General features: G+C 39.0%; 1 protein-coding gene across 1 annotated transcript in view; it reads left to right on the top strand.

Moving 5' to 3' along the window:
* Positions 1 to 20,019, top strand: part of ABCD3 (ATP binding cassette subfamily D member 3) — a 72,437-nt gene extending 52,418 nt beyond the window's left edge. Inside the window, exons 14-23 of the mRNA XM_077746122.1 lie at positions 107 to 198; positions 280 to 355; positions 485 to 548; positions 5,965 to 6,042; positions 6,141 to 6,206; positions 6,303 to 6,392; positions 6,870 to 6,989; positions 12,951 to 13,055; positions 16,097 to 16,153; positions 18,553 to 20,019. Coding sequence (XP_077602248.1) covers positions 107 to 198; positions 280 to 355; positions 485 to 548; positions 5,965 to 6,042; positions 6,141 to 6,206; positions 6,303 to 6,392; positions 6,870 to 6,989; positions 12,951 to 13,055; positions 16,097 to 16,153; positions 18,553 to 18,630 — 826 coding nt within the window. The 3' untranslated portion in view covers positions 18,631 to 20,019. The remainder of the gene's footprint in view (positions 1 to 106; positions 199 to 279; positions 356 to 484; positions 549 to 5,964; positions 6,043 to 6,140; positions 6,207 to 6,302; positions 6,393 to 6,869; positions 6,990 to 12,950; positions 13,056 to 16,096; positions 16,154 to 18,552) is intronic.
* The last annotated feature ends 6,100 nt before the right edge of the window (positions 20,020 to 26,119 follow it).

Below are 26,119 nucleotides of genomic sequence, written 5' to 3'. Positions count from 1 at the left end.
TTGAACTTATATAATGTCATGTCAATTACATCTCAGATAAATAACAAATAACAGATATGATGACCTTTGGAGTTTTCATTAGGACTTTTTTTTTTTTTAATTTCAGTTTTACTGCTCGGATTACAGAATTAACGCAAGTACTAAAGGATTTAAATCAAGGCAAATATGAACGCACAATGGTCTCACAACAGGAAAGGGGTAAATATGAATGCACTGGGTCACATAGTTTAAATTTCGGCTGACATAATGCGGTGCTTTAATACTTACTTTCCTTTTAAGGTATTGATGAAGGAGCACAAGTCATTCCCTTGATACCTGGTGCTGGAGAGATCATCAATGCTGATAACATTATAAAGTATGTATCGAAAAAGGTCTTTAGCACCATAAACATTTGTTAAACTGCATAGTAGCCTTTCTCTTTCAGCTACATTTGCTTAGTGTTTAATGTAAAATTTTAATTTCTTTTAATCAATTTTCTCTATAGATTTGATCATGTTCCTTTAGCAACGCCAAATGGAGATATCTTGATCCGAGACCTTAATTTTGAAGTAAGTTTTTAAATGATCATGTAAAAGCTTAGATCAGATTCAGAATGTGAAATGAAAAACTGTTTTCTGAATATTTAAAATAACTGTAATGCTTGACATAGTCTCTGAATCTGCAAAATTGTTTTAAAAATAATTCTTTGAAACACTTAGAAATCTATTTTTCTTAGTTGTCAGGACTTTAAAGTTTCAAATATTACTATGAAAAAATCTTCTGCAAAGAAAGTCTGTCTCAAGAAAGCCATAGAAGATATAGTTAATTGTAATCTATNNNNAGAGAAAGAGAGACACAGAATCCAAAACAGGCTCCAGGCTCTGAGCTAGCTGTCAGCACAGAGCCTGACACGGGGCTCGAACCCACGAACCGTGAGATCATGACTGGAGCCGAAGTCGGACGCTCAACCAACGGAACCACCCAGGTGCCCCAAGGAATGAATATTTAAACATGCAATATAATTTTAGTCTAAGTTTTAAAAAAAATTATGGTTTGGTATTGTATTGTTTTGACTGTGCAGGAGGGTCTATACGTATACAGACAAAGTACAAACTACAGACTTTGTTAGAACTGAAAACTTGAAAGAGCAGCACAGTAGCACTGCAGTGACATTTCATGCCAAGTGAATAGTGACACTGATTCAGCGTGGTCTGTTAATCAAATGGTAATATGGCAGACCCCATTAAAAAGAAGCACAAGATGAGTAGTTTTGTGATTTATAAGACACTCCCAGAATAGTAATAGTAATATTACTATTAGGTTATATGTCTATTACGACTTTATGAATAGTTCAGATCTGAAAATCCTATTGATTACTAACAGATTCCTTCGTGGAGGCCCTCTCCCCAGGTCTGGATACCATTTCTCTAGAACAACACTGTCCAGTAGGACTGTCTGCAGTGGTTGAAATGTGCCGTGTTTGCTTTGTCCAATATAGTAGTTACACTTGAAATTTAATTTTATAAGTTAGATCTTAAATAGCTACACGTGACTGACCTAGTGGCTACCATATTGGACAGCACAGCTCTAGAATTCTTCTCCACATGCCTACATAAGTGGCCTTCTATAATTTGTGTTGTATGTGGAGCTACTTTCCAACTACTTTTATTTTAGAAACAGCTGATAGTTGGGGCGCCTGGGTGGCTCAGTCAGTTAAACATCTGACTTCAGCTCAGGTCATGATCTTACAGTTCATGAGTTTGAACCCTGCGTCGGGCTCTGTGCTGACAGCTCAGAGCCTGGAGCCTGCTTCAGATTCTATGTCTCCCCTTCCTTGTTCAAGTTTTTTACTTTGTGACCATGTTTCATACCACTGTGAACTCTCCTGATGATTCTTATTTTGTTTTCTCTTCCAATGGAAACTGTTTCTTTGATTTCTAATCTTTGGGCCTACTGTAATGTATTCTTCTTCTGTCTCTCTCTGACTTATTGTAAGTTAGACTTGGCTTTTTCTCGTTTATTCTGTCTGTCATTTTCCTTAATGTAGCCTTCCTTTATTTGACAAACATCCTTCACTTCTTTGTAACCTTCAATTATTTTTCTACCCATTTGGCTTACTTGAAAACAAAGATTCCTTTATCCTGGAAAGAAGCATAATAAAACAGACTTGGCCACCAAAAAAATAAATATTTAATGCTTTATGATTATTTTGTGTTTTGGGTCACATAATAACAAAATAGTATATACCTCTTTAGGATAGGAGATTTTATACCTCATTCCTTTATAAACTCTCCCAGCACAGACGTCTTTATCTATCCAGATGTAGACTGAAGAGACCCTAAGAGATAAAGGAGTTGTGAATTATAAGGTAGGCATTAAAATAATACTTTGTAAGTTATTCAGATTTTTACCTTTTTAGTAAGGCACATTTATAATGTTTGAAGAAGCCTATGCATCTTCATAAGCAGCATACTTTTGTATGATCTCTTTTTTACTTAAATCATTTTTATGTGTAGAACTGTTTTTGATGAAGTCTTATATCTGGGGGAATATTTTAATTGGTAAAAATATAGTGGTACAAAGCACTTGTTGACCCCTTAAACCAACCCAGGTACCTCAGTAATAACAGTGTTATTAAGAACCACATAACTATAAAAGGCCATAAGTGAAAGTTACCCTTGTCGTTTAGTCTTCATTTAAGCTGGGGTGGAGGGCCATTTTTATAAATCTTTACCATGGAAAAATGATCGCTGGCTTCTCATGACTGATGTCATAAATGAAAATTTGCCCACCATTATTAAAGCCATGGAGGTAAAGTTAATGCTGAATCTAAGATGTTTGAGCAGAAGAGAATGCCTACATATGTCTGTAAGTCTAGTTATTATTTTTGTATGTCATCATAAATTTGGTTTTTGGAGTTCCTGGCATATTGTACCAAATAGCGTTGAGGAGTATTGGATATCAGTGAAAACCACAATGAACAGTTAGGAACAGAAGAAAATATATATGGTTGACATGACTCAAAGCATAATAGTAGGAAACCATTTAATTAGCAGCTCTGAACTTTAGGAGCTCCTAAGGAATCACTGTTACAGTAAAGTAAAATTATAATATATAATCAGAAGTATTCACTATATTCAGTTTCACAGGAAAATGTAATAAGTAATTCCTTAGGAAGTCCATCAAAAAGATTCTTTAAAATAATTTCTTGGGGCACCTAGGTGGCTCAGTCGGTTAAGCGTCCGTCTTCGGCTTAGGTCATGATCTCACGGTTTGTGGGTTTGAGCCCCGCATCGGGCTCTGTGCTGACAGCTAGCTCAGAGCCTGGAGCCTGCTTCAAATTCTGTGCCTCCCTCTCTTTCTGACCCTCCCCTGCTCACGCGCGCTCTCTCTCTCTCTCGCTCTGTCTCTCAGAAATAAATAAAACATTTTAAAAAATAATTCTTCAAAAAAAGGGAGTTTATTTTTCTGGAAAAATCATTCAGTATAGTTTATTTTCTAACACTGAAGTACATAAGATGTGGTATTTTATTATAGATCAGTTATGTGGTAGACTAGTCATTCTCAACTTTTTTTAGAAGCTCATTTTGTTTTTGTGGTAAAATGTATATAACATACAATTTACCTCTTTCTACCATTAAAATTTTTTTATTGTGGCAAAATGCACATAACATAAAATTGACTCTTTTAACCATTTTTTATTAAAGAATTCAGTGGCATTAAGTTCATTTACAGTGTTGTGCAGCCGTCACCACTCACCACCTCCAGAACTTTCTGTCATGACTGACAGAAACTCTGTACCCATTAAACAGTAACTCCTGATTTCCCCCCTCTCCCCAGCCCTTGGTAACTACTATTCTACTTCATGGGTAAGACTATTCTAGGGACTTCATATAAGTGGAATCGTACAGTGTCTCGCTTATTTCTTTTAGCGTGGCGTCTTGAAGTTTTATCCATGTTGTAGCACTTGTCAGAATTTCCTTCCTTTTCAAGGCTGAATCCTAGTGCATTGTATATATGGTCCACATTTTCTTTATCCCTTCATCGTCCTGGGTTGCTGCTGCCTTGTGCTCTTGTGACTAATGCTGATGGCTCTGTTTCATCAGAGTAAAAGGCCATTCTTTCAGTGGCTCCCAGTGCCCTGTAGGATTTGCCTGCACTGCCTTCCCCTGCTTCTTACCTCTCTCCGCTCGTGTCCTACTACTCTGTCCTCCCTCTCAGTTTTTTCAACCTCTTTTCTGTTTTTTGACAAGGATAGGTACATTCCTTTCTCGGTGCCTTTGAGCCAGCTCTCTGTGGGTAGGGTTAGGCTAGAACAGTCTTCCTTCAGATAAACTCCTAATTTACTCCATTCAAAGTTGCCCAGTTGTCATTTCCATTGAGTCCTGGTCTGGCCACCTTAAAAACGTAACCTCCCCTACCCGCTTCCAAATTTCCTTTACTTGGTATTTTTTTTCTCCATAGCACTTATTTTCAAGATACTATTTAGTTTACTCATTTATTGTGTGTATTCTTTATTTTATGTCTCTACCACTAGAATGTAAATTGGTAAGAGCTGGTGTTGTTTGTTTTGTTTTGTTTCTTTTATTCATTAGTATAGCTCCATTACCTAGAGTAGAACTTGACACTGAGCATTCAGTAAGTGTTCGTTCAACACGTAAGGCCTCAGCAGTTAAAAAAATTTGTCAGAGGCAGGTTCCACAGGTAGAGTAACTCGTATCTTTGTTGTCTTCTTTCCTGCTGTGATACATTGCTCTATAATGTTGTGAGCAGAAACCCAGGTTTCTGCTTCTTCACAGGGTTGATTAACACTTACATGAGACCATAGCTCAGGACTTAACCATTCTTGATTACATTTTTCTCATTTAACTTTACATCATTGCAGAACGATTTGGTGGCACTTGTAAGTATTAATAATGTATATATACTTCTAAGAATCTGACCTGTAGAAACATTTCTCCCTAATGCATAAATTTACTCACTGATTCTAGTTCATTGCAGTATTATCTAAAAAAGCAAAGCAAAATTCTTTTTTAAAAAAAAATATTTAACAAAAAGGAAGTCGTTAAATAAATTACGGTACATTCTTTTTTTAAAATTTTTTTAATGTTTTATTTATTTCTGAGAGAGAGAGAGAAAGAGAGAGAGACAGCGTGAGCAGGGGAGGGTCAGAGAGAGAGGGAGATAAAGAATATGAAACAGGCTCCAGGCTCTGAGCTAGCTCCAGCACAGAGCCTGACATGGAGCTCAAACCCATGAACCATGAGACCTGAGCCGAAGTCAGCCGACTGAGCCACCAGACACCCCTATGGTGCATTCTTAGAGTGGAATACACTGTAGACATTAAAAAATTAGAATGGGAGGAATCTGAGTATACTGACTTGGAAGAATATTTGTGATATATTATTAAATAATATGTGGAACGTACATAGTATGAGTCCATTAAAAAAAAAAATCCCACATACACACATACTTGTATTCAAGTATTCTCAAAATTTATAAGCTGTAGTTCTGTATTCTAATTAAGTTGATGATGTAAACCAGTGACTTTAAATGAAAAAAAGTGAGTAAAATTCGGGGTGCCTGGGTAGCTCAGTCAGCTAAGCGTCTGGCTTTGGCTCAGGTCATGATCTCACAGTTTGTGAGTTCAAGCCCTGCATTGGGCTTTGTGCTGACAGCTCAGAGCCTGGAACCTGCTTCAGATTGTGTGTGTGTGTGTCTCTCAGCCCCTCTCACTTATGTTCTGTTTCTCTGTCTCTGTCTGTCAAAAATAAATAAACATTAAAAAAATTTTTTTTAAGTGAGTAAAATTTGAACGCAAACAAAAGTGAAAAGTCAACCATACCCTCCACTGCTTCTACTTATTATTTATTATTACATTATAGATGAACTAGAAAGCTTATCATTAGCAAGGAATGATTTGACTCAACGGAAATGTTCATTGAGTATATATTCACTATTAACTCCAGACTGATTTTCTTTCAGGTTCGATCTGGGGCCAATGTTTTAATTTGTGGTCCAAATGGCTGTGGGAAGAGTTCACTTTTCCGTGTTCTTGGTGAAGTAAGTACAAATTGGCCTTGAGATATTGTTTTGCCACACAGTCTACCATATGGTGAAATTTATAATTGTTCCTTTCCCCCTTCCTTCTCCTTTTATAGTTATGGCCTCTTTTTGGAGGACGTCTAACTAAACCTGAGAGAGGAAAGTTATTCTATGTTCCTCAGGTAGGACATTGTTTATTTTGTAATCTTTGATTTAAAGATCTTTTAATTTATTTTTAAAGAATTCACTTATAATGATTTTTGCTCTGCCACTATCAGAGACCTTACATGACCCTTGGAACACTTCGAGACCAAGTGATATATCCAGATGGAAGAGAAGATCAGAAAAGGAAGGGGATATCTGACCTAGTAAGGAAATGTTTATGGACTAGACCTGCTGGCAGTCCTCTATATCAGATTCTTTATCTTAATCAGTTAAGCATTTTAACCACCAGGTAGGTTATCCTAACCTGTAAAGCCTTCCAAAACATTGTCATTAATTATAACTTTGCAAGCTGAGGTAAGATGTTAACTACTTTGCTTAAATGTGGTTTGCTGAGTATTTAACCTTGTCTTTACCCTATGACTTTTTTTTCTCATTGCCCTTACCTTTTAATTATGTGCGATAGTGTTATTCTCTTTAAGCTACCAGATATGTTTTGTCAAAGTTAGTATAGATAGGAAGTAAAGGATTCAGGGCTCTTTGTGCCACATTCTTTTGTGAAATGTGCCTTTTAAGTACTATTGGCAGTAGAATTATAGTGATTCTACTTTAAAAAATAAAGCAAGCTAGTGAATGTTGGTTTACATTAAGTTTGATTTAATCATTAATCATTTTGCCGAAAGGTACTAAAGGAATACTTGGATAATGTCCAGTTGGGTCATATCCTTGAACGTGAAGGAGGCTGGGACAGTGTTCAGGATTGGATGGATGTCCTCAGTGGTGGAGAAAAACAAAGAATGGCGGTAAGTTATTCTCGGAATACATTGCATCACAGTGCAACTGGTTGCATATGGTCACTCTTACAGTCTAATATTTTGGTTAATCAAGGCACACAGTTTTATTTTAATCTTTTATTTAGCAAGTGTTATTGTGTGGATTAGTTTAAATGATAATAAAAGTGCTTGAAAATATATAACCTCAGTGTACATTTAGAATTTTGAGAAAGTCATAACTTTCCCCATTATATTACTATTAATCCATTGGGAATTAATTAAAGTTGGGGAAACTTTAATTATTTGGTAGTCCAAGATGTCTTAGTATTTTTTTCCTGTTGACATCTCACTGAAGCTGTTCTCTGTGAAGTATCATAAGGTAGTAGAGATGATCAACTCTAACTTTGTTCCTGCCCTTCCCTCTACCATTATATATATCCTGGTTTCAGGGCTCAGTATCTGCTTCCTAAAATTGAAGGGTTTGAAAGAAACTGTTTTAATTTTATGATTGTCTAAACTTATTCCTGATCAAACTTGAGTACAGGACACTGCATATTAAAAGTGATACCTTGAGTACTCTGTTAAGAGGGATAGCTTTTAAAGAGTCACTTTCTAACTATGCATACCATAGTTTGAGCAGATCCAGAGAGATTTTTCTTCCAGTGTTAACCTTGTGGAAATTAGAGAAAACTGTGGCTAAGGAAAAACAGCAAAAGAAATGGCTTATTGCTGAATTGCTTAGTCATTATCTTTAGATTATATTCTTTGCTTTTTTTGTTGCCTCCTATTCCTCGATACTGCATATTATTTTTCCTAGAACATGCCAGTTCTATATGAACTTAATAATGATTTGGCTAGTGCTATATAGCATGAGATTAATTTATAGAATGAAGAATGACTCATAAACAAAAGAAAAGAGATGTCAGCCATCCCCAAAATGGAAATTGGGTGGTAGGAGTGAGTATTTGAAGTGATTGGGATTTTTGGAATCAATTTAGTAAGTGACTGTAGAGATAACTGCAAGTCACTAGAACAAAGTTAAATTCCTATTACCATGACTTCAAAGAAAATGGGTAAGTCAAGATTCACAAATGGACACAGTGTAAATCCAGAGAAAGAAAAATATGTGCTTAACTAAGAACTCCTATGTGTAGGGCACAGAGGAGATAGTTCTTATTTGAAGATAAGAAGTTCAAGGTCCGGAGGAGAGAGAGAATATGTCAGGGAGAGGGCAAGAGCCGAAGAAGGAGCCCTGTAAAACCAGATGAGCCACTCTAGAGTTGGTTGGGAAATGGAATTTACCCATGACAGTGCTGCACGGCCTACCCATTGGCAGGTGCATTCTGTGTAGACCAGTGTTTGCCAAATGGACTGTGAAATTTAAAACAGCATATTGCTTTGCTACCTTCAAAAGGTTTGTGGGGAGAGAGAGAAGGCTAATGCAATAGATGTTGATGTTGGTGAAGTTGAGTGAAGACTTTGTGGTTACTTTACTGTTCTACAGTTCTGGGTAGGCTTGAAAATTTTCAAAGTAAAAAATTGAGGGACGAGAAGACATAATTTTTATAAATTGTAAAAATTATAATTTTTTAGGAGGAATAAGCTTGAAAGGTCTAACCACCCCAAACAGTGACTCTGTAAGAGTGAAGGTTGATATAAATAGATGAACCAAGGGAACTTTTGGGTGAAGAAAGTCAGATTTGAATTTGAGGGAACAGAATAATACCTTTGAATAAAGGGAGGTCTGGTGAACACATTTCTAAAAGTTCCTTGAAAAAAGTCAGTATAAATGTAGGGAAATAAGATCATTATTCCATAATCTTGTGAAAAAACTAAATTACGGTGTAATTTCCACAGAGTTCACTATTAGCTGGGAGTCTACTCTGTGCAGGCACTGAGATAGGTGCCTGCCCTTGATAATCTAATTAGGAGATCTAGATATTCTCAACTAAGTCTCACACAAGGCAATCTTCATTGACAACTATAAAGACAGTGCACTGGGATCACATGAGGGAAGGATTGGTTTTGAGTGGCAGACTCTGTAACTCTCCTGACACGCCTGTCACTTAAGATGTAGACCAGGGAGAACCTCGAGGAGCATGAGCAGCTTCCTAATACCCTGGACTACCGAGGGACAGAACAGAGATTCAGGTGCACATGGGTCTGACACCAGATTTCTTGCTCTTTTTTTTTTTTTTTTTAATTTATTCATTTATTTTTGAGAGAAAGCGCACAAGTGGGAGAGGGGCAGAGAGAGAGAGGGAAAGAGAGAGAATCCCAAGCAGGCTCCACACTGTCAACGCAGAGCCCGATGTGGGGCTGAAACCTGTGAACCGTGAGATCATGACCTGAGCTGAAGTCAGATGCTTAACCAACTGAGCCACCCAGGCGCCCCCACAGTTCTTGCTCTTGACCAGTACCTGAGGCAGCCTCCAGTGTGGAGGTGGGCTGTCTATCCATTTCTCTTCTCTCGCTGTCTGTCAAAGTCTCAAGTAACGTATGCCTTAGGTCTACTGCACTCGTTTGGGCCCAGCTATTACCAGCTAGGGTTGCTCTACCCAGTATTGTAAGTTGCAGTATCTTACTTCTCTGATTGATAGTTACTTTCCCACTCTGGTATTCTTGTTTTTCATATTTAATAAAGTTTTTTAAAATTTTAAGTTATGAAAAAGTATGTATGATACAAAAGTTGGAATATTTATAAAAGTATAAAGAAGAGCCCAAAACCCCCCTTACCAGAGATACCATTGTCATAAAATTTTTTAGTATTTTTTAAAATCCATTTTTGTAATTCTTTTTCTTTTACCTAATTGGCAACTGTCTCCTTTCTTCAGACTCACTGATATCTTGAATATTGACCCCTCCCTTTTTTTATTATTGATAAGTCCCCTTCTGACTCTGCCTCCTTTCCTATTCAGTACAGACTTAGTAATCCAGGGCGTGGCACATAGAAGGTACTCCGGTATTATTTCTTAAAGGAATAAACAAATGATCCTTTCCCCTCACTTCCTTTCCCACATTTTGTTTCCTCTTACTACCTCAGCCTCGGCGCATGAGCAGTTGTTTGCCTTGGCATTTGTGCACGTAGCCTCCTGAGCACAGCTGAAAGATCCGGGTGACGGGGTTGGTGCCACCACACTTTAATGGCTTCCAGTCTTCCAGGGGCTCACAGCATGGTCGGGCGGTCATTTACTTACTTCTGCCCCTCTCTCTCATTTTTCATGATTATCATTTACAAACTATCGACTCGAGCTTTCTGCCCCATAGCCTACTCCATGACCTGCAGAACAACTCACCTCCTACTTAAAGGAAGAAGAGAAGCTGTTATGTCAGTCAGATGAGAGCTCGTTTTTATTGAGTGCTTAATAGATGATAAGCAGTAGGCTAAGCCCCTTCCATTCAGTTCTCACAAGTCCTGTGAGGCAGGGACTGTCGAGCACCCCGTGTACAGAGCAAAGTGAGCTGGGGCACAGCGAGGTAGGCTGCCAAGCAAGGCTGGGGGTGTAGGTTGCTACTGAGGCGTAGGCGGTGGCATGTCAAGCTCAGGCAGGACAGCTGCGGTGTTCGTGGACTTATTCACGTCACAATCCTGTACTGTGGTGTCATGTACTGACAGCAGAGTGGGAGCGACACATGAGAAAATTGCTACATGATGTGCCAGGTGTGGTGAGGGAGGTATGCAGAGAGTTCCACTGGAACACAGGAGGGGCCGTTTGTGGGACGTCTTTAGATAACCAGTCCTCTTAACTAAGTGCGCACTAGGCTGTCCTGACCTCCCTCGTCTGTCTGTGGAGGATGTGTCATCCTTCCTGTTGAGAAAGGCTAAATGTCTCCATGTTTTTGGACCCTCTCTCCTCTGACTTTTTCCTATTCTTTCCTTCGGTTATGCGCATGTGCAGACACACACACGCAGCCTGTATTTAATCTTTTCTGGTCCTTCTCTTTCAGAAAGACATTTCAGGTCTCCCTGATCTAAAAAGCAAACTCAGCCTTAACCACAGGTCCTCTGTAGTCCATACGTTTCATTCTCTGCACAGCTGAACTTGTTAATAGTCTATACTTGATGCTTCCCGACTTCTCACCTCATCAAATAGATACAAACCCCAAGAGCGCTGCCTATGTTGTGGCCATTAACTTGTCAAATATTTAAATGTTTCCTTCATGCAAATATTGGGTGTATAGTAGTGATTAAAATACAGTCTCTGCTTATGTGAGTGTAATAGCCTAGGGGAGTAGACAAAGAAACAGACAACACACAGTTCAAAACATATGAAGCACTGCAGAGATGGTAAGGAATGACCCGCCTAGGTTGTGGGGAGGGGTCAGGGTAGGTTTGAGGAGGTGGCCTAAACAGAAATTTCAAAGATACAAGAAGCAGAGCATGGTGTTTGAGACATAAGAAAAATGACATGTGCTAAGCCTCTTTGGCCTAAGACAGCTTGTGTCCTGGGCATTCCCTTGGCTAGAATGTTGAGGTTAGAAAGTAAGTAGGAATCCAGTTATGCAGGACCTCTGGGCCATGCTAAAGAGTTTGAGTTTTGTTCTTAGTCAAGTGAGAAGCTGTTGAAGGGGTTTAAGCAGAAGAGTGAACTTCTCGGATTTACATTTCTGAAGAATCCTTTCTGGTTACAGGGAGAATGGATTGGAGAGGAGTGAAAGAGGAGATAGGAGGCTATTTGTGGTCCTCTAGGCAGGAGAGGGTTGTATTCTGGGCATGATTTCGGAGATGCGGGAAAGTGAGCGGCCTACAAAGACTGAAGGACTTACTCGAATGGAGTAAAAAAATTAGGGGTAGGGGTGTGAAAGGAAGGAGAGGAAGGGAAAGATCAAGGAGGACTCTTGGCCTTCTAGCTTGAGCAGCTGTTTGATAGTGTGATTTTCTGAAATGTTTAAGATGGGGATGGGGTAAATGAATGGATTTTAAGGGGAAAATTAGATAACTAAGTAGAAATATCAGATAGGGATTTTTATTTACCAATCTGGTAATTAGTAGAGAAGGATGGGCAAGAGATATATATTGAGAGTTTACAAATGTAAATAATACTTGAGATAATGAGATTCAGTGAGATCACTCAGAGACAATATAAGAAAAAGAGGAGAGGACTTAGGAATTGGCTCAGAGTAACCCTAACAGTGGTCAAGTGGAAAAGAAAATTTTGGAAAAGAAACTGAGGAAGCAGTTGAAGAAGTGAGAAGAAACGTTAGGACTATGGTTTCACTGTTATTTTCTCAAGAAGGAGGAAGTGGTCATCTGAGTTGTATGTAGCAGAGAAGATAAATTGGGTAAGGATGGAAAAGTGTCCATTGGTCTTGCAACATGGCGATCGTTATTAGGGGCAGATGACCAATTGGAATATCTGTTAGACAAAGGATCAGAGTAAATAATTCCCAGAAAATAAAATATATATGAAAAATAAATGAGAAAATGTTCAACAGTTTTGCCAAAGAAATGGGAGTTGTAAGAATCTTGATGTTAATTTTTACTTATAAAGTTAGCAGAGCCTTTAAAAACTGAGCACACTCAGTACTGACCCAGGGATATAAAACAGGTGCACTCAAAAATTATTGGTGGAAATCTTAATTGGGAGCTTAATATTAATTGACATGACTTAAGTGACAGAATATTTAGAAATATGTTTTTGCACTTGAGCCATCTAGAGTCTGAATTCTAAGATTTGGCTAAAATATGTACCCTCTCATCTTGTTTAGAGAATTTTCTCTAATAGTTTAAAATTCAACTTCATTTCACATCAGTCTTAAATGCTTTAACTCTTAACAGCCTTTCCTGTGTGTTACATTTTCCCCTCTGGGAAGACAGTAAAAACAATTAGATTTTTTGATATTGTTTCTGTTATGGGGAAATAGATTTTTTGAGTTAAAATAATTTTCATACTTGCTTTACAAGACTAAGTGCAAATTTCATTTAAAGTAAAGTTTAGCTTGTGAATTTCTGCATGTGATTACACAAAAATTTTTTTTTTTATGCTTCAGATGGCAAGATTATTTTATCATAAGCCCCAGTTTGCCATTTTGGATGAGTGCACAAGTGCGGTTAGTGTGGATGTGGAAGGCTACATTTACAGTCATTGTCGAAAGGTAAGCATTTCGGGTTCCCAGTTTCAGGCTCGGTGTCATTCTTCTCTTATACTCTGTGTCCAACGAAATATCCATCCAAAGAGAAGATTTCAAGCAATTAAGTAATAAAATTACTATCAAAGGATGATGTATCTTCTTTAGTAAGTATTTCAGATGATAATTAACAGATATGAATAAAAGAAAAACAAGTGTAAATGAATTCTGTACATAATTCTTTAGCCATATCTCAGATTTGAAACAAATAGTATATTTCAGTTTATGTCCCTTTTACATCTTTCCCTATTCTCATAAACTGATATTTTCTTAATTTGTTCTGTTAACTTTACCTAAATATCATTTGTTTTTTTTTAATCAAGAAAACTTGACAATAATCATGTGGTAATTTCAATTTGCCCATTTTTTTCTCTGGCCTGGACAACCTTTTACCAGGGTTTCTTTTAGTAGCCTTTTCTTTAAGTAACTGTTGAGTAATTATGAGCAGTATCTCCTGTGTACGTGAATGAAGTACAGGAGTCTTTTAGCAATTTGTAAGTGTTCTTTGGGGGTTTTTAGTCCATATCAAAGGTCATGGTGCGTGTGGACAGTGTGACTTGCTGCTGTTCAGTGCTGCATCGAGCAGCAGCATCTCCCGGGAGCTTGTTAGGGCACAGAGCTGCTGGCCCTGCCGCATCAGCATCCGCATCTTCACAAGGTTCCCAGAGGGCTCAGATGAGAAGGTTGAGAAGCACTGGCATAATGACAAAACAATGCATTTACTACATTCATCTTTGCAGGAAGGTTTGCATTACTGATTTTACTTCTGTAATGGTTTGTTTTCTATTCTTGAGTCAGTTTTGATCATTTATAATTTTTCTATGTGTTTGTTCATATAAACTTTCAGGGCTATAGGTATTGGAGTCCATTTGATTAATGCTTTAGAGGCTGGTAGTTTTGACTATGTGACTTCCCCTTATACCTCATTGTAGGCCGTAAGTCCCCACATAAGATGCGATTCTCTGAGAAAGCATAGATTCCATTTAAAAGAAAAAGTTCTTATGGGACCCCATAAGATAATTTAACTTATATTACTATAATAGCAACTGAATATGTATAAGTACGAAACGAAGTATGAGACCCTTGAACTTAGAGCTGATTTACAGCCACAAAGCTAGTAAATTTACAAATTAAATAGAAGACAAAACACAGTTTCAAGTTGGTAACATTAAAGAGACCTCTAAATACTGTTCTGCTGAAACCAAACCACCAGTTTGGGATTTTAATTATGGAAAGATACAGTCTGCAGTCCAGACCGTATATTTTGAATTTTGTTTATGTATCTTAAGTAATTCTAATAAAAAGAATGCTTTCATTAAGTTGATCTGATCCAATTATTGTGGAATCATAAAAATAAATAATTTCTGAAGTGAGCTTTCAAAAATCAAATAAATGTTGTACCACTGAAATATATTTTATTAGTAACTTACTTTGTCATACAGTTTCTGACCAATTTGAGAACCTTTCCACATGACATCCAAAGTTATGGCACATTGAAAGTGGTTTTTTTTAATTTCTTAAAATGTTAAGGTTTTATTTATTTCTGAGAGAGAGAGAGCGTGAGCAGGGGAGGTCAGAGAGAGAGGGAGATACAGAATCTGAAACAGGCTCCAGGCTCTGAGCTGGCTGTCAGCACAGAGCCCAATGCGGGGCTTGAACCCACAAAGCGCGAGAGATCATGACCTGAGCCGACGTCAGACACTTAACTGACTGAGCCACCCAGGTGCCCCTAGAGCAATTTCTCAGTCTCCACTCTACTGGCATTTTGGGCTGGATAGTTTTTGGTTGTGGGGGGCTGTCCTTTGTGTTACAGGATATTTGGCAGCATCTCTGACCTCTGTTCATTAGATGCCAGTAGCTGTCTCAGTTGTGACAATCAAAAATGTCTCCAAGACATTGCCAGGTGTTCCCAAAGGGACAAAAATCCTCCCCTGTCCCCAGTTGAGAACTACAGAGCCAAAGCACCTATAGTTATATTGATTAGTTTTTTTTTTTTAATCTTTATTACAGACCTCTAAATCTTACAGTTTAAAGACCAATAAGCTTTTTGGGGTGCCTGGGTGGCACAGTTGGTTAAGCATCCAACTCTTGATTTTAGCTCAGGTTATGATCCCAGTGTGTGAAGATTGAGCCTCCTCACATTGGGCTCTGAGCTGGGTGTGGAGCTTGCTTAAGATACTCTTATTCTCCTTCTCTCTCTCTCTCTCCCCCTCTCCCTCTCTCTTTCCTTCCCTCCTTTGCTCCCTCTCACTGTCCCTCCCTCCTTCCCTCCTCCTCTGTCTCTCCCCGACTCATGCTCACTGTCGCTCACTTGCTCTCTCTCTCAAAAAAAATTTAAAAACAAAATAAAGAAATGAAAACCAGTAAGCTTTTAAAACCGTAAGGTTTTTCATTATTTTGCAGCAAGCTCAATTGGGTAGCCAAACCCTGCCTGAATTAACAAAATATATTTAAACTCTTAGATGTCTCAGTGTTGTCACGTGTCGCCACAGAAACATTCATGTGCTTCATTACACGTTCTGCCCCAGAACCCTCCGGTGATGATACTGCTACTTTTCCAAAATCTGACTTCCAAGACCTGTTCTAAAACAGGGGCTCCCAATGGACTGTAGACAGCACTATATTGATTTAATTTTCCTGATTTTGACCTTTTGCTATTTTTACTATTCTTGCACTCTTTTCACATATTTTTCACAGTAAAATAGGAAATGTGTTGGGATGTATATTTTCTGCCCCGTACAAAATAGTACACTTAATGCTAGTACCTGTTAGTTGTTTTTTTTTATTTTTAAAGACTTTATTAAACTTGTTTGTTTTTATTATGTGGTCGATGGTCTGTACTTTGCATTACCTTGAACACTGGTGTCCACTGTAATTTTTTCTCTTTCACATTGATTTTTAACCGTAGCTTCTAAAGACCATCATTTTAATAGCTTAAAAAATATATACTGGTTTAATTTGTGATTCTGTGTTATCGATGTAAACGTCAATCATGTTCTTTCTACTAGGTCGGCATCACTCTCTTCACTGTGTCACATAGAAAGTCTCTTTGGAAACACCATGAGGTTTGTATTAACATTGAATGGTATGGGGGAATTTTATCTTATTTAGATATGTGCATTCAGGTGATTATATGCTCTTAGATCTCTTGGTGTATGTTCCCTTATAAATATTTACCTTGAAGGATAAAAGGTGATTCGATTTCAGTTATATAAAATCAAATAGGTTTTTCTTAATATTATGGCAGCTGTCAGTTTTGAAAGTTCTAACACATATAAACAAGCCCTCATCGTATTTGGGAGATATTAGAGAACTATGTGGTTCTCTGTTTTTATAAATGACTGTTGTATCATAACTGACTAAAACTTACACAACCTTATCACAGCTTTGGCTAAGCAGAGTTTTTCTCCCCACCCAGTATTGACAGGAGGGGAAAGAATCTTAAGGATTAGATGGCAGAAGGGTTAGGGACATTTTTAGTGAGATCATGGCTATAGAGGGGAGACTGAATAATGTCTGCCATGTTTATCATTGCACTGTAATAAAATAGAATCATTACTTAGTCGCCGTAATTTCCACTGGGGTTGCGTGACGTTCGCACTGGCACAAAACCCACTTTATTCTGGTGCTTGAGCAGTGGCAGTTCTTTCCAGCTTGTGATGAAAGGTGATCACACCCCCAAACTAAACTCTGTTAATTCATTTTCCTTCTTCTTTCTTTTTCTCTTTCTTCCTTCCTAAATGATACAGACATTTTAGGTAAAAGAAAGGGTTTGGGAAAAACTAGAAAAATGGTATATGGTATCTTGTGCCTTAAAATACATAACCTGATGGGGCAACTTTTTCACCAAGCATTGGGCTAAATGTCCTTGAGGGATACAGAGTACTGTCTTTTTTTTTTTTTTAATATTTGTTTCTGAGAGAAAGAGAGACAGCATGAGCAGGGGAGAGTCAGAGAGAGAGGGAGACACAGAAACTGAAGCAGGCTCCGGGCTCTGAGCTAGCTGTCAGCACAGAGCCTAATGCGGGGCTCGAACCCACGAACCGTGAAATTGTGACCTGAGCCGAAGTCGGACGCTTAACTGACTGAGCCACCTAGGCGCCCCTACAGAGTACTGTCTTTACCCTCAAGAACCTTATAGTTTAGGTGATTGTGTACAAATGATCAAATAAGAGCGTAGGATTTGAAGTCAGAAACCCTGGGTTTAAGCACCACTGTTTTCTGGCATCAGTTCCTTTCTTCATATAATAAAGTTTCTGATCATTATGCTCCTGTCTCCTAGATTACAGTGAGGATAAGAGAGAGAGCCTGTATGAAAGTGTTTAATAAAAAAATAATGGAATTCTGTTTAGCTGTGTGACTTTTAAAGGTCCTTTTTATTGGGGCGCCTGAGTGGCTCAGTCGGTTAAGCGTCCGACTTCAGCTCAGGTCATGATTTCACAGTTCGTGGGTTCAAGCCCCATGTCGGGCTGTGTGCTGACAGCTAGCTCAGAGCCTGGAGCCTGCTTCGGATTCTGTATCTCCCTCTCTTTCTGACCCTCCCCTACTCATGCTGTCTCTCAGAAATAAATAAAAACAGTAAAAAATTTAAAAAAAGGTTCGTTTTATTATCTTATGACATACTATAATTTGTCCAGTTTTTTCATGAATCAAGTGAGAAAGTGAATAACAAAGCAGTTTAAAAAATGGCAAAGCCTTTGTTTTTTCTCAGGAGTTCATAGGCATTACAACCATAGGGCTATAAGAAGACTTGGGCTTGACTTCCCCTCTTTTTCTGGTGGTGCGCACAAGCAGCAAAATAACAAGAAGTGATTATGTGAAGGAGGGGTGAACCCATGACAGTGTCAGAGGCCACAGTAGCTAAGAAATAGCAACATAGGAGATAGAAAAACAAGTCTTTCCTGTAAATAAAAAGCCACCAAATAAAACAGAAGCCTTTGTAACTGCTGTCCTAATTTGTCGTCAGTGGATGGGGTATATAGGCACTCTGTAAAGCTCTTTTCCTCCTCCACTAAGACCAAGAACTAACAGAAGCCTTAAGTTAGAGGTTCCAGACTGATCCAGGAAACCAGATGAAGGAAGTAGTCAAGACTGCCCTATTGATCAGCCTGTTTTTACACAACCAAGATAGATCCTTGGTTATGTGGAGTTATAGAAGCATTCTGGTTTGTAGGAGGCGTACACATTTGGTTCCTTCAAGATAATGAGGAATTCTGGTATTTTAGTTCTCATAAAGCAAAGTACTATATCTACTACAAGCAGAATTACATTGTTGCTGTTTTCAAAAAGAGCAGACTTCTTCATTTAGTCTTACTACCTTTCTGAGCATAAAAGTTTTGAAGGTTTTAGTAAAGCTTAAAGTAATTCCCAATCATGTTGTTGCATAATAACCTCTACATTAAATTCCTGACAAAAAGGAAATTCTCTTGGTCATTGCTTTTTCTCCCCCACTTCTTTCCTACAGTTCTACCTGCATATGGATGGCAGAGGCAATTATGAATTCAAACAGATAACAGAAGATACAGTTGAGTTTGGCTCTTAGAATCCAGAGAGCTGTACTGCTTCAATGAGATCATTACAGAACACACTTAGAAATATACAGTACATTGTAAAATAAAGTTGAGCTTGTTTTTTTTTTAAACAAAGCAACAAATTAGCTATGAAATAACTGAGAACAAGTTGTTAAAACATTTAATATTATATAGGAGATTGCTAATTGTGTATATGTTGGTTTAATTATTAATATGTACTAAGAATGTCCTTATTCTTGTGGTTAAAAACCTGCCTAAATTAAATTGGGCTTAAATCAGTGTAACCTGATTCATCCTGGGATGTAAACCATTTGAAGTCAGCTAATTTGACTTTGATGGCTCTATCTTTTCCTTCAATGAAGAACCCTATTTAAAACTGGGGTCATCATTATCCTGTTCTAACAAGATAGTTTCATTTTCTTGTGCTCCATGATAGTGGGAAACAGATCATTGTATTATCAAAATGTACAACATCAATGCCTAATAGCCTTTATTACACAGTGGCACATTTCTTTAGCTGCCACTGCTACACTCATTCCTTGCATATGTCTTGGGGTACATTTGACTCCAGGAAAGCCATTTGAATTTTCTTTGGCTAAATAATAAATGTGCCCCTCTCAGTCTGCAGTGTTGAGTTGTTTTGAGGGTTCTTTGTGGTGATAAAACAAAAATTTATGTGCAGTCTTGCTTATAAGGGGTGGTTACCATGTTTCACACCTAATCTTCCCAATGTTTGGAATATTAAAACACAAAGTCCTTATATATCAAGCTCAAGGTCTTTAAGAGTGTTAGATTTTTTAAAAGAATTGGATGGATCTGTGTATGTTAGAAGCCCATTCATTAGAAGTATGGTGGTTACATGGTGTTAAACTCCAGGTGAGCCATAAGAATGCACTACAGAAAGGAATGCACTGAGTATGCAATGCTATCACTGTCTTTGACCGTGATATGTTGGAAAAAATCTTGTAATATGATTACGCACATGGGTGAATTATGTTTCTTAGGCACTGGTTTATCTCTGTGAATCTTGAATAGCTTTTTTATATTTGGGTTATTATGTTGAACTATCCTAAGAGAAATTGATCTCAGCTCACCAAACTACCATTAATGACTTACTTGTATTTGCACAGGGAAAACTGAAACTGAATATTATCAATAAGCTAGATAAGAAGTCAGTTTTATCAAACTAGGGTTCAGAAAGGGGCGTTTTATATTCTTATTTCTGTATAACCAATTTTGTTTTTTTGCAGAATTAACTATAAGAATCACCGGCTACCAAAGTAAAACTTGATGTACTGATTCAATAATACATAACATTCAGTTTTTACCACTCTCTTTGGCAAACTTGTATACTTACTTATTTTCTGTTCAGATTAAAAAGAATCAGATATCCTGTACAACCTTTGCTTGTTCTTTTTATTCTGCTATCTAAAAACTGGGTAATTCACACATAGTTCATATAATCTTGACTTGAAAAACACAAAAATAAGTTGACATTCAGAAATCCCTTTTAGCACCCAATGTCTCTTTTTAAAAAGTTTTGTTAAATTTGATTTTAACAGAATGAATTTCTCATTTAGAAAAACCACATAACACCTTCAGAGTACTGTTAGTAGAGCATGTGACTCTTGATCCTCGGGGAGTTTGAGCCCTGTGTTGGATACAGAGATTACTTAAAAAAAAATAGTTAAGAAAACTACAAACCTCAGTGTACCTCACAAATACTACCAGATAACCAGGAGATCTTAAAAGATATTATCAGTTCTGGGAAAGCTTTTAAGTTGTGGAGGAAGTTTGAGATTTTCAGATTTCGAGATTACCCTAAATTTACTAATAGCTGTCTCTTCGATCCCTTTTGTAATGGATTCTTACCATCAACAAACCATTTTGGGTTTCTTTTTTTAAATTTTGTCTTCCTTTTAAAATTTAACAAACATTGAGGTGCCTCACCATGTGAGGCATAGAGGAATATCCTAGGGAGTCACCATCTACATCAACATGATGGTGGTTCTAAGAAGACCTACAATAAGGAAATCAAACATTTCTATTTTTTTAAAAAAATATTTATTTCTAGGAGAGAGAGAGAGANACGACTAAGCCACCCAGGCGCCCCCAAACATTTCTAAAACATGATTGAACATGGAACATCTTTTCCCTCATAATTCCTCTTAACGTCGTCTATAGGCTGCACTGGGAAAGAGTTTAATCTGAAAAATAATTCTCTTTTTTATACAACAGAGAATAGGGATGTAAACAACTCAGGTTGCTTGCTATGCATTAATAGAATAAAATGTGTCTAGGGTTTGCCTCTGCAGGGGAGGACGGATTTTATATGTACTACCTTCTTTGGGTTTTTGGCTGGGCCGGGGAATTAAGTTGACACAAGACAGATGAACAGGAAAGAAACATACAGGTTTATTTAATACAAGTTTTAGGTGCCACAGAAGACCTCATAAGGAGATGACTCAAAGACGTGGCATAACCTAAAGGCTTTGATACTAGGTTGTACAAAGAGAGACGACTGTGGGAAAGGAGATAAACTATGTGAGGAATCTAAAGGAAGCCAAGAAGTAAGGTTTTGTATAGAATCTTCTCAGTCTCAACATCCTGCCCTTGAGTGAGGATGGTACTTTCCTTCTGGTTGAGGGATACATTTTCCAAATGGGGATGACAAGTATTAGCTTGTTTTCAGAAAGAAAAGGGGCAGAGTCCGAGCACCCTTCTTATACCTGCTTTTGTTTGTTTTATTTTTATTTTGTGTCTTCAGATCACAACAGCGGTTGTGCCAAAGCAAGCACGTTTGGGAGCGTCATATTTTGCCACCCTTCACCTTTTTCCTCTTCTCCTAATGACTAGCATTTGTTTTACAACTGTAGTGATACTATAGTTTGTATCATTTCCTTACATAATTTTTAAACTTTGAAACTTGGTGTTTAAAAGTATAGTTTGCCTAAAGGCAGAGTGAATTCTTTGTGAGATGGACATTAGCATTGTTAGTTGTAGGAAACTTTACATTTTTACTTATATCAGTCATTTTTCCTTTGCGAATCATTGAAATGTTCTGACCTATAAACAAATGCATGTCACTTAAACAAAACTACCAAAAATTACTGAAAATGAGTCCCCTTCTCACCCCCAGGGGCAACCATTTTTAATTGTTTTGTGGTAATTACTCATTTTTAAAATAATATGCCCTACAGCTATTTTTTGATTTATCTATTTTAGACATTTCCCCTTGCCCATTTTGTCACTGGCCCGGAACTCAGAACTGACCTCCTGAACTCAAGAAACTCCTAGGAGCTTCTACATCAGTCTTGCCTTTTAAAAACTAACTTAACTGCTGGAACAGAAAGAAAAATCTGAGGAAGACACCTAAGCAGATGAATCAGAAAGTGCTTCAGTCTCATCCCAAGCCCACCTAACAGGAGCCTATCTTTTTTCTTGTTCAGGGAGTCACTGCTTTCAAAATTACTCCCTGTGGTCTCCTTTGTTTGTGCACATAAGGTGACCTTGTGAGGCAACTCCTATCTGGTGCAATCTCCGTCTATAGGTCACCAAGAAGAGGACCAACGTTGGTCCGGTGACAGACTTGGTGACCTGGATGGGATCTTGTCCCGAGGTTCCACCTTCCGGTTCCCTGGTTTCCCACGGGCAGAGCAGTGGGCAACAGCGGCTAGCCCAGGCTCCTGGGGCCAGATGAGGACTCCTTGCGGGGACTCTCCCTTGTTAGTGCCTGTGTTACCCTACTCCATAGAAACGAGGCTGGTCCCGAAAGTCAAAGGCACCTGCAAGGTTTTAACGGGCGTTAGGGCTCTGGCTGAGGAGAGGTACCGCCCCAAGGGGAAGGCCCTGCTTACACAGAGAAAGTTCCCACTCCACTCCGACACGCTAATAAGATGCCTCGTGCTGATTGGTTGGAAGGGGCTTGTCCCGATTGGTCGATATTGGCAGGGAACTCAGGTGGATGCTTTTTGGAGCAAGAGTCTTCAGGCTTGTGTATGGGGCCCCATTCTGGCCACCGTCTCCTTCTGCTCTGTAACAGAAGCAGTTTAACAACAGCCCCAGGTGCATAACGTGTTTCACTTGGAGCCTGTTCCCTAGTCCCTGCCTCACCCGTGTTGCTGGAGCGGCCTCGCTGCCCCATTGGGAGACCCAGCCGCTGCGCTGAGCCTTTTGTTCAGACCTTCCGTGGAGGTAGGTGGCTGCGGATCCCACAGCACAGCTAGAAGAGTTACCCTTTGAGTCGTCTCACAAAATGTGGGCAATTCGGGAGGGAAAAACAAGTCTCGTTAGCCACCTAGTTTGTTCAAGTCAAGCGGGGGGATTGAATGCTCCTTCAAATCCAGCCTAAACATCCCCGGGTTGAAGGATTGCAGCAGCCGGCGGTTTAGGGACTCGGAAGCTCTGGCCCACTGGAGCGGGGAACAGTTTTTTCTGGACTCATTTGAGTGGAGCCTGGGTACCTAGTTGGCCTATTTGTCAGACACCTGACATTGTTGTGTTGTTTAAAAACCCATCAGCCTTCCCAGAAAGGCGGTGGGATTGTGTAAAAAGGCATATAAATTGGGACCCTGAGGCCCAAGGTAGTCAAGTGGTCCTTAATGCCCATTTCTTCTTCTTTAATGTTTATTTCTGAGAGGGAGACAGAGCACGAGGGTGGGAGGGACAAAGAGAGGGAGACACAGAATCCTAAGCAGGTTCCTAGGTTCCAGGCTCTCAGCTAGCATCAGCTCAGAGCTGGTGTTAAGGCTTGAAGTCAAGGACCACGAGGTCATGACTGGAGCCGAAGTCGGCCGCTTAACCGACCTAGCCACCCAGGCACCCCATAATACCTATTTCATATTTCAAAGTGCTCCAAATATCTGCAGGAAACTTCAAAAATTGGCCATATGCCCCAACGCTAACTCCACTCGGTGGACAGAGACAGCTTTTAGGGTGTTTAATAACTGCTATGGGACAGAGGATGAAAAAGAAGACAAGAAAATGAAAAGACCAGCTGCTGTTGTGGTAGTAGCTCCAGGCTGCATGAGGTAACCCAGGAGAAGAAAGGGAGGCCCCATGGGTAAGTGTCCCTAGTACCAGTCTTGGGACCAAGATACCAAGGACAACATTGGGTTACAATCAGTGTGCATATTGTAAGCACGAGGGGCACTGGGAATGGGATTTTCCAAATTGCCACGGGGAAGGGGAGAGAAATGGGCAAAACCAAATCATTTCAGGTGCCTCTCATAGAAAATCAGAGCCTCATCTCCCATGCGGAGCACCTGTGGCCTTAGCAGTAGAAGAGCCGGTTGAGTTTCTCCTTGATACTGGAGCCAACTTCTCTCCATGGATCACCCAGGATGGTAGCCATTCCAATAAAAATGTAATATAAAGGGAGTCTCAGGAAAAGAAGAGACCAAAAGATTTCTAGAGCTTTTGATCTATGAAACGGGGCCCAAATTACCAAAGCACCTTTGTTCAAAACTGGCCCGTGACTTCCAAAGTGTTACTTGTCATCAAGGGTAAGTACACATCTTAATAAGGTTTTTGTTTGTGTCGAAATGTGCTATGTTTGGCCTCTTGATGGTTGCTAAAAGAAATTTATAAAAGAACTCCATTTGATTTAAAGGCAAGTGCTTGTAAGAATTGGGCATTCCTGGGGTGCCTGGGTAGCTCAGTTGGTTAAATGACCTGTTCTTGATGTTGGCTCAGGTCATGATCTCACGGTTCGGCAGATCGAGCTTTGTGTTGGACTGTATGCTGGCAGTGGGGAGCCTGCTTGGGATTTTCTCTGTCCCTCTCCCCTGCTCGTTCTCTCTCAAAAATAAATAAATCAACTTAAAAAAATTGGGCATTCTAAAACTCCAAAATAGAAACTAACCCAAGTGCTTTTCAAGTTCATATGATCTGTGATAATCTCTTGGAAATTAAAGTCCGAGTTTGTTGAGCATCAGCGTATCTTTTGGAGTTATCAACGTCAAACTTGATTCAGTAATCAACTTTTATTCTGCCTGAATTTATGGTGCATTGGGTGCAGCTTGGCAATAAAAATGACTTAAGTTGATGGTTCATTTTTGTCTGGGAAATTGTTAAGAACAAATAGATTGGAGATAAAAAGGCCTGTATGTAAACTTATAATTGGCTTCCAAAATCTGTGGTAACCTAAAACTTTAAAGCTTTGCGGGATTAGATGATAAACCGGGTTGAATTCACTGGATATATAAGTAGGATAAGATATGGACGCTTTGATCACTAAAAATAAGCTTATTTACTTTTGTCCTATTACAGAGAGACTAACAATAAATTGGGTCTGTTAGTAAACATATCTTATGCTTTATGAAAAGTAGTACTATGAAAAGTAATGTTTTTAGGAATAATGAAATATCTTCAGAAATTTGCCGACCTAAATAGTTCTGGTGTAACAATCAGCTCACAATTGCTTTACTTCTTAGTTTTTACTAGAAATTAAAATCCCTAAGCATTTATAATTCTAATAATTGTAATTAAGACTACTGAAAATAAGGGGCATGTGGGTGGCTCAGTTAAGCATCTGACTTCGGCTCAGGTCATGATCTCATGGTTTGTGGGTTTGAGCCCCGCATCGGGCTCTGTGCTGACAGCTCAGAGCCTGGAGCCTGAGGCAGATTCTGTGTCTCCCTCCCTCTGCCCGTCCCCTGCTTGCTCTCTCTCTCTCTCTCTCTCTCCCCCTCTGTCTCTCTCTCAAAAATAAAAATAGACATTAAAAATAAAATTGGAGGGAGTCATGGCCTGGATCCACCACTCCAGAGTCAAAAAGACACCTGCAATTCAGGAGGAGGCACTCCCAAAGCAGATAACAAATACAGGTATGAGGCAGTTAGAGGCCTGTAACTTGTGTTCTTCTGCCTCTGCGAGGTAAGTGAAGGCCCTATGGGTAGAGGTCCTCAAGTTGGTACTCTGAGAGTCAATCTGAGCAATACTAGCTCTGCTGATGTGGTTTCTTCAGTCTTGTCTCACCCCTTGAGTGGGTGAAATCATTTCCTCTGTGACTGTTCAGTAATGAATGCAACAGATCATAGTTGGTAGCCGGTATATGGATAGCTTTTCTGGTTCTCTTTGCTCTGTCCCTTGGGTGCTAGAGACTGAGTACGATGGTTTAGCCTTACGATCTCAAAATGAACACTTTTCCTGGTATTAGTTTTTGTCACAGTCGTTCTAGGGATATCTAAAACTGTCAACATACCGGGGCACTCTTGGGAATTAAATTCTCTGGTGAATTTCAGAGATGCCTGCCTGGTGGTCAGAAAGAATTTCCCATGGTTCTCTCATCCCTCCCTCCTCGACACTGTCCATCCTTCAGGGACCCCTGGACCTGGCCGAGCTGGCCTCCGGCAGGATTTTATTTGAAACTATTCTGTTGAGTATCTTTGAACCTATGTTCAATAAGAATATTTGTAATTTTGGGACCACGCTGGCAAGATGGCACAGAAGTAGAGAGCTCTGTGCATTTTACTTGCACCCACATCTCAGAGAAGTCCT

This window comes from Crocuta crocuta, unplaced genomic scaffold (genome assembly GCF_008692635.1).
Source record: "Crocuta crocuta isolate KB4526 unplaced genomic scaffold, BGI_CrCroc_1.0 scaffold48, whole genome shotgun sequence".
NCBI lineage: Eukaryota > Metazoa > Chordata > Mammalia > Carnivora > Hyaenidae > Crocuta > Crocuta crocuta.
Note: the sequence above shows the minus strand (reverse complement) of the source record. Positions and strands in the feature narration are given on the sequence as shown.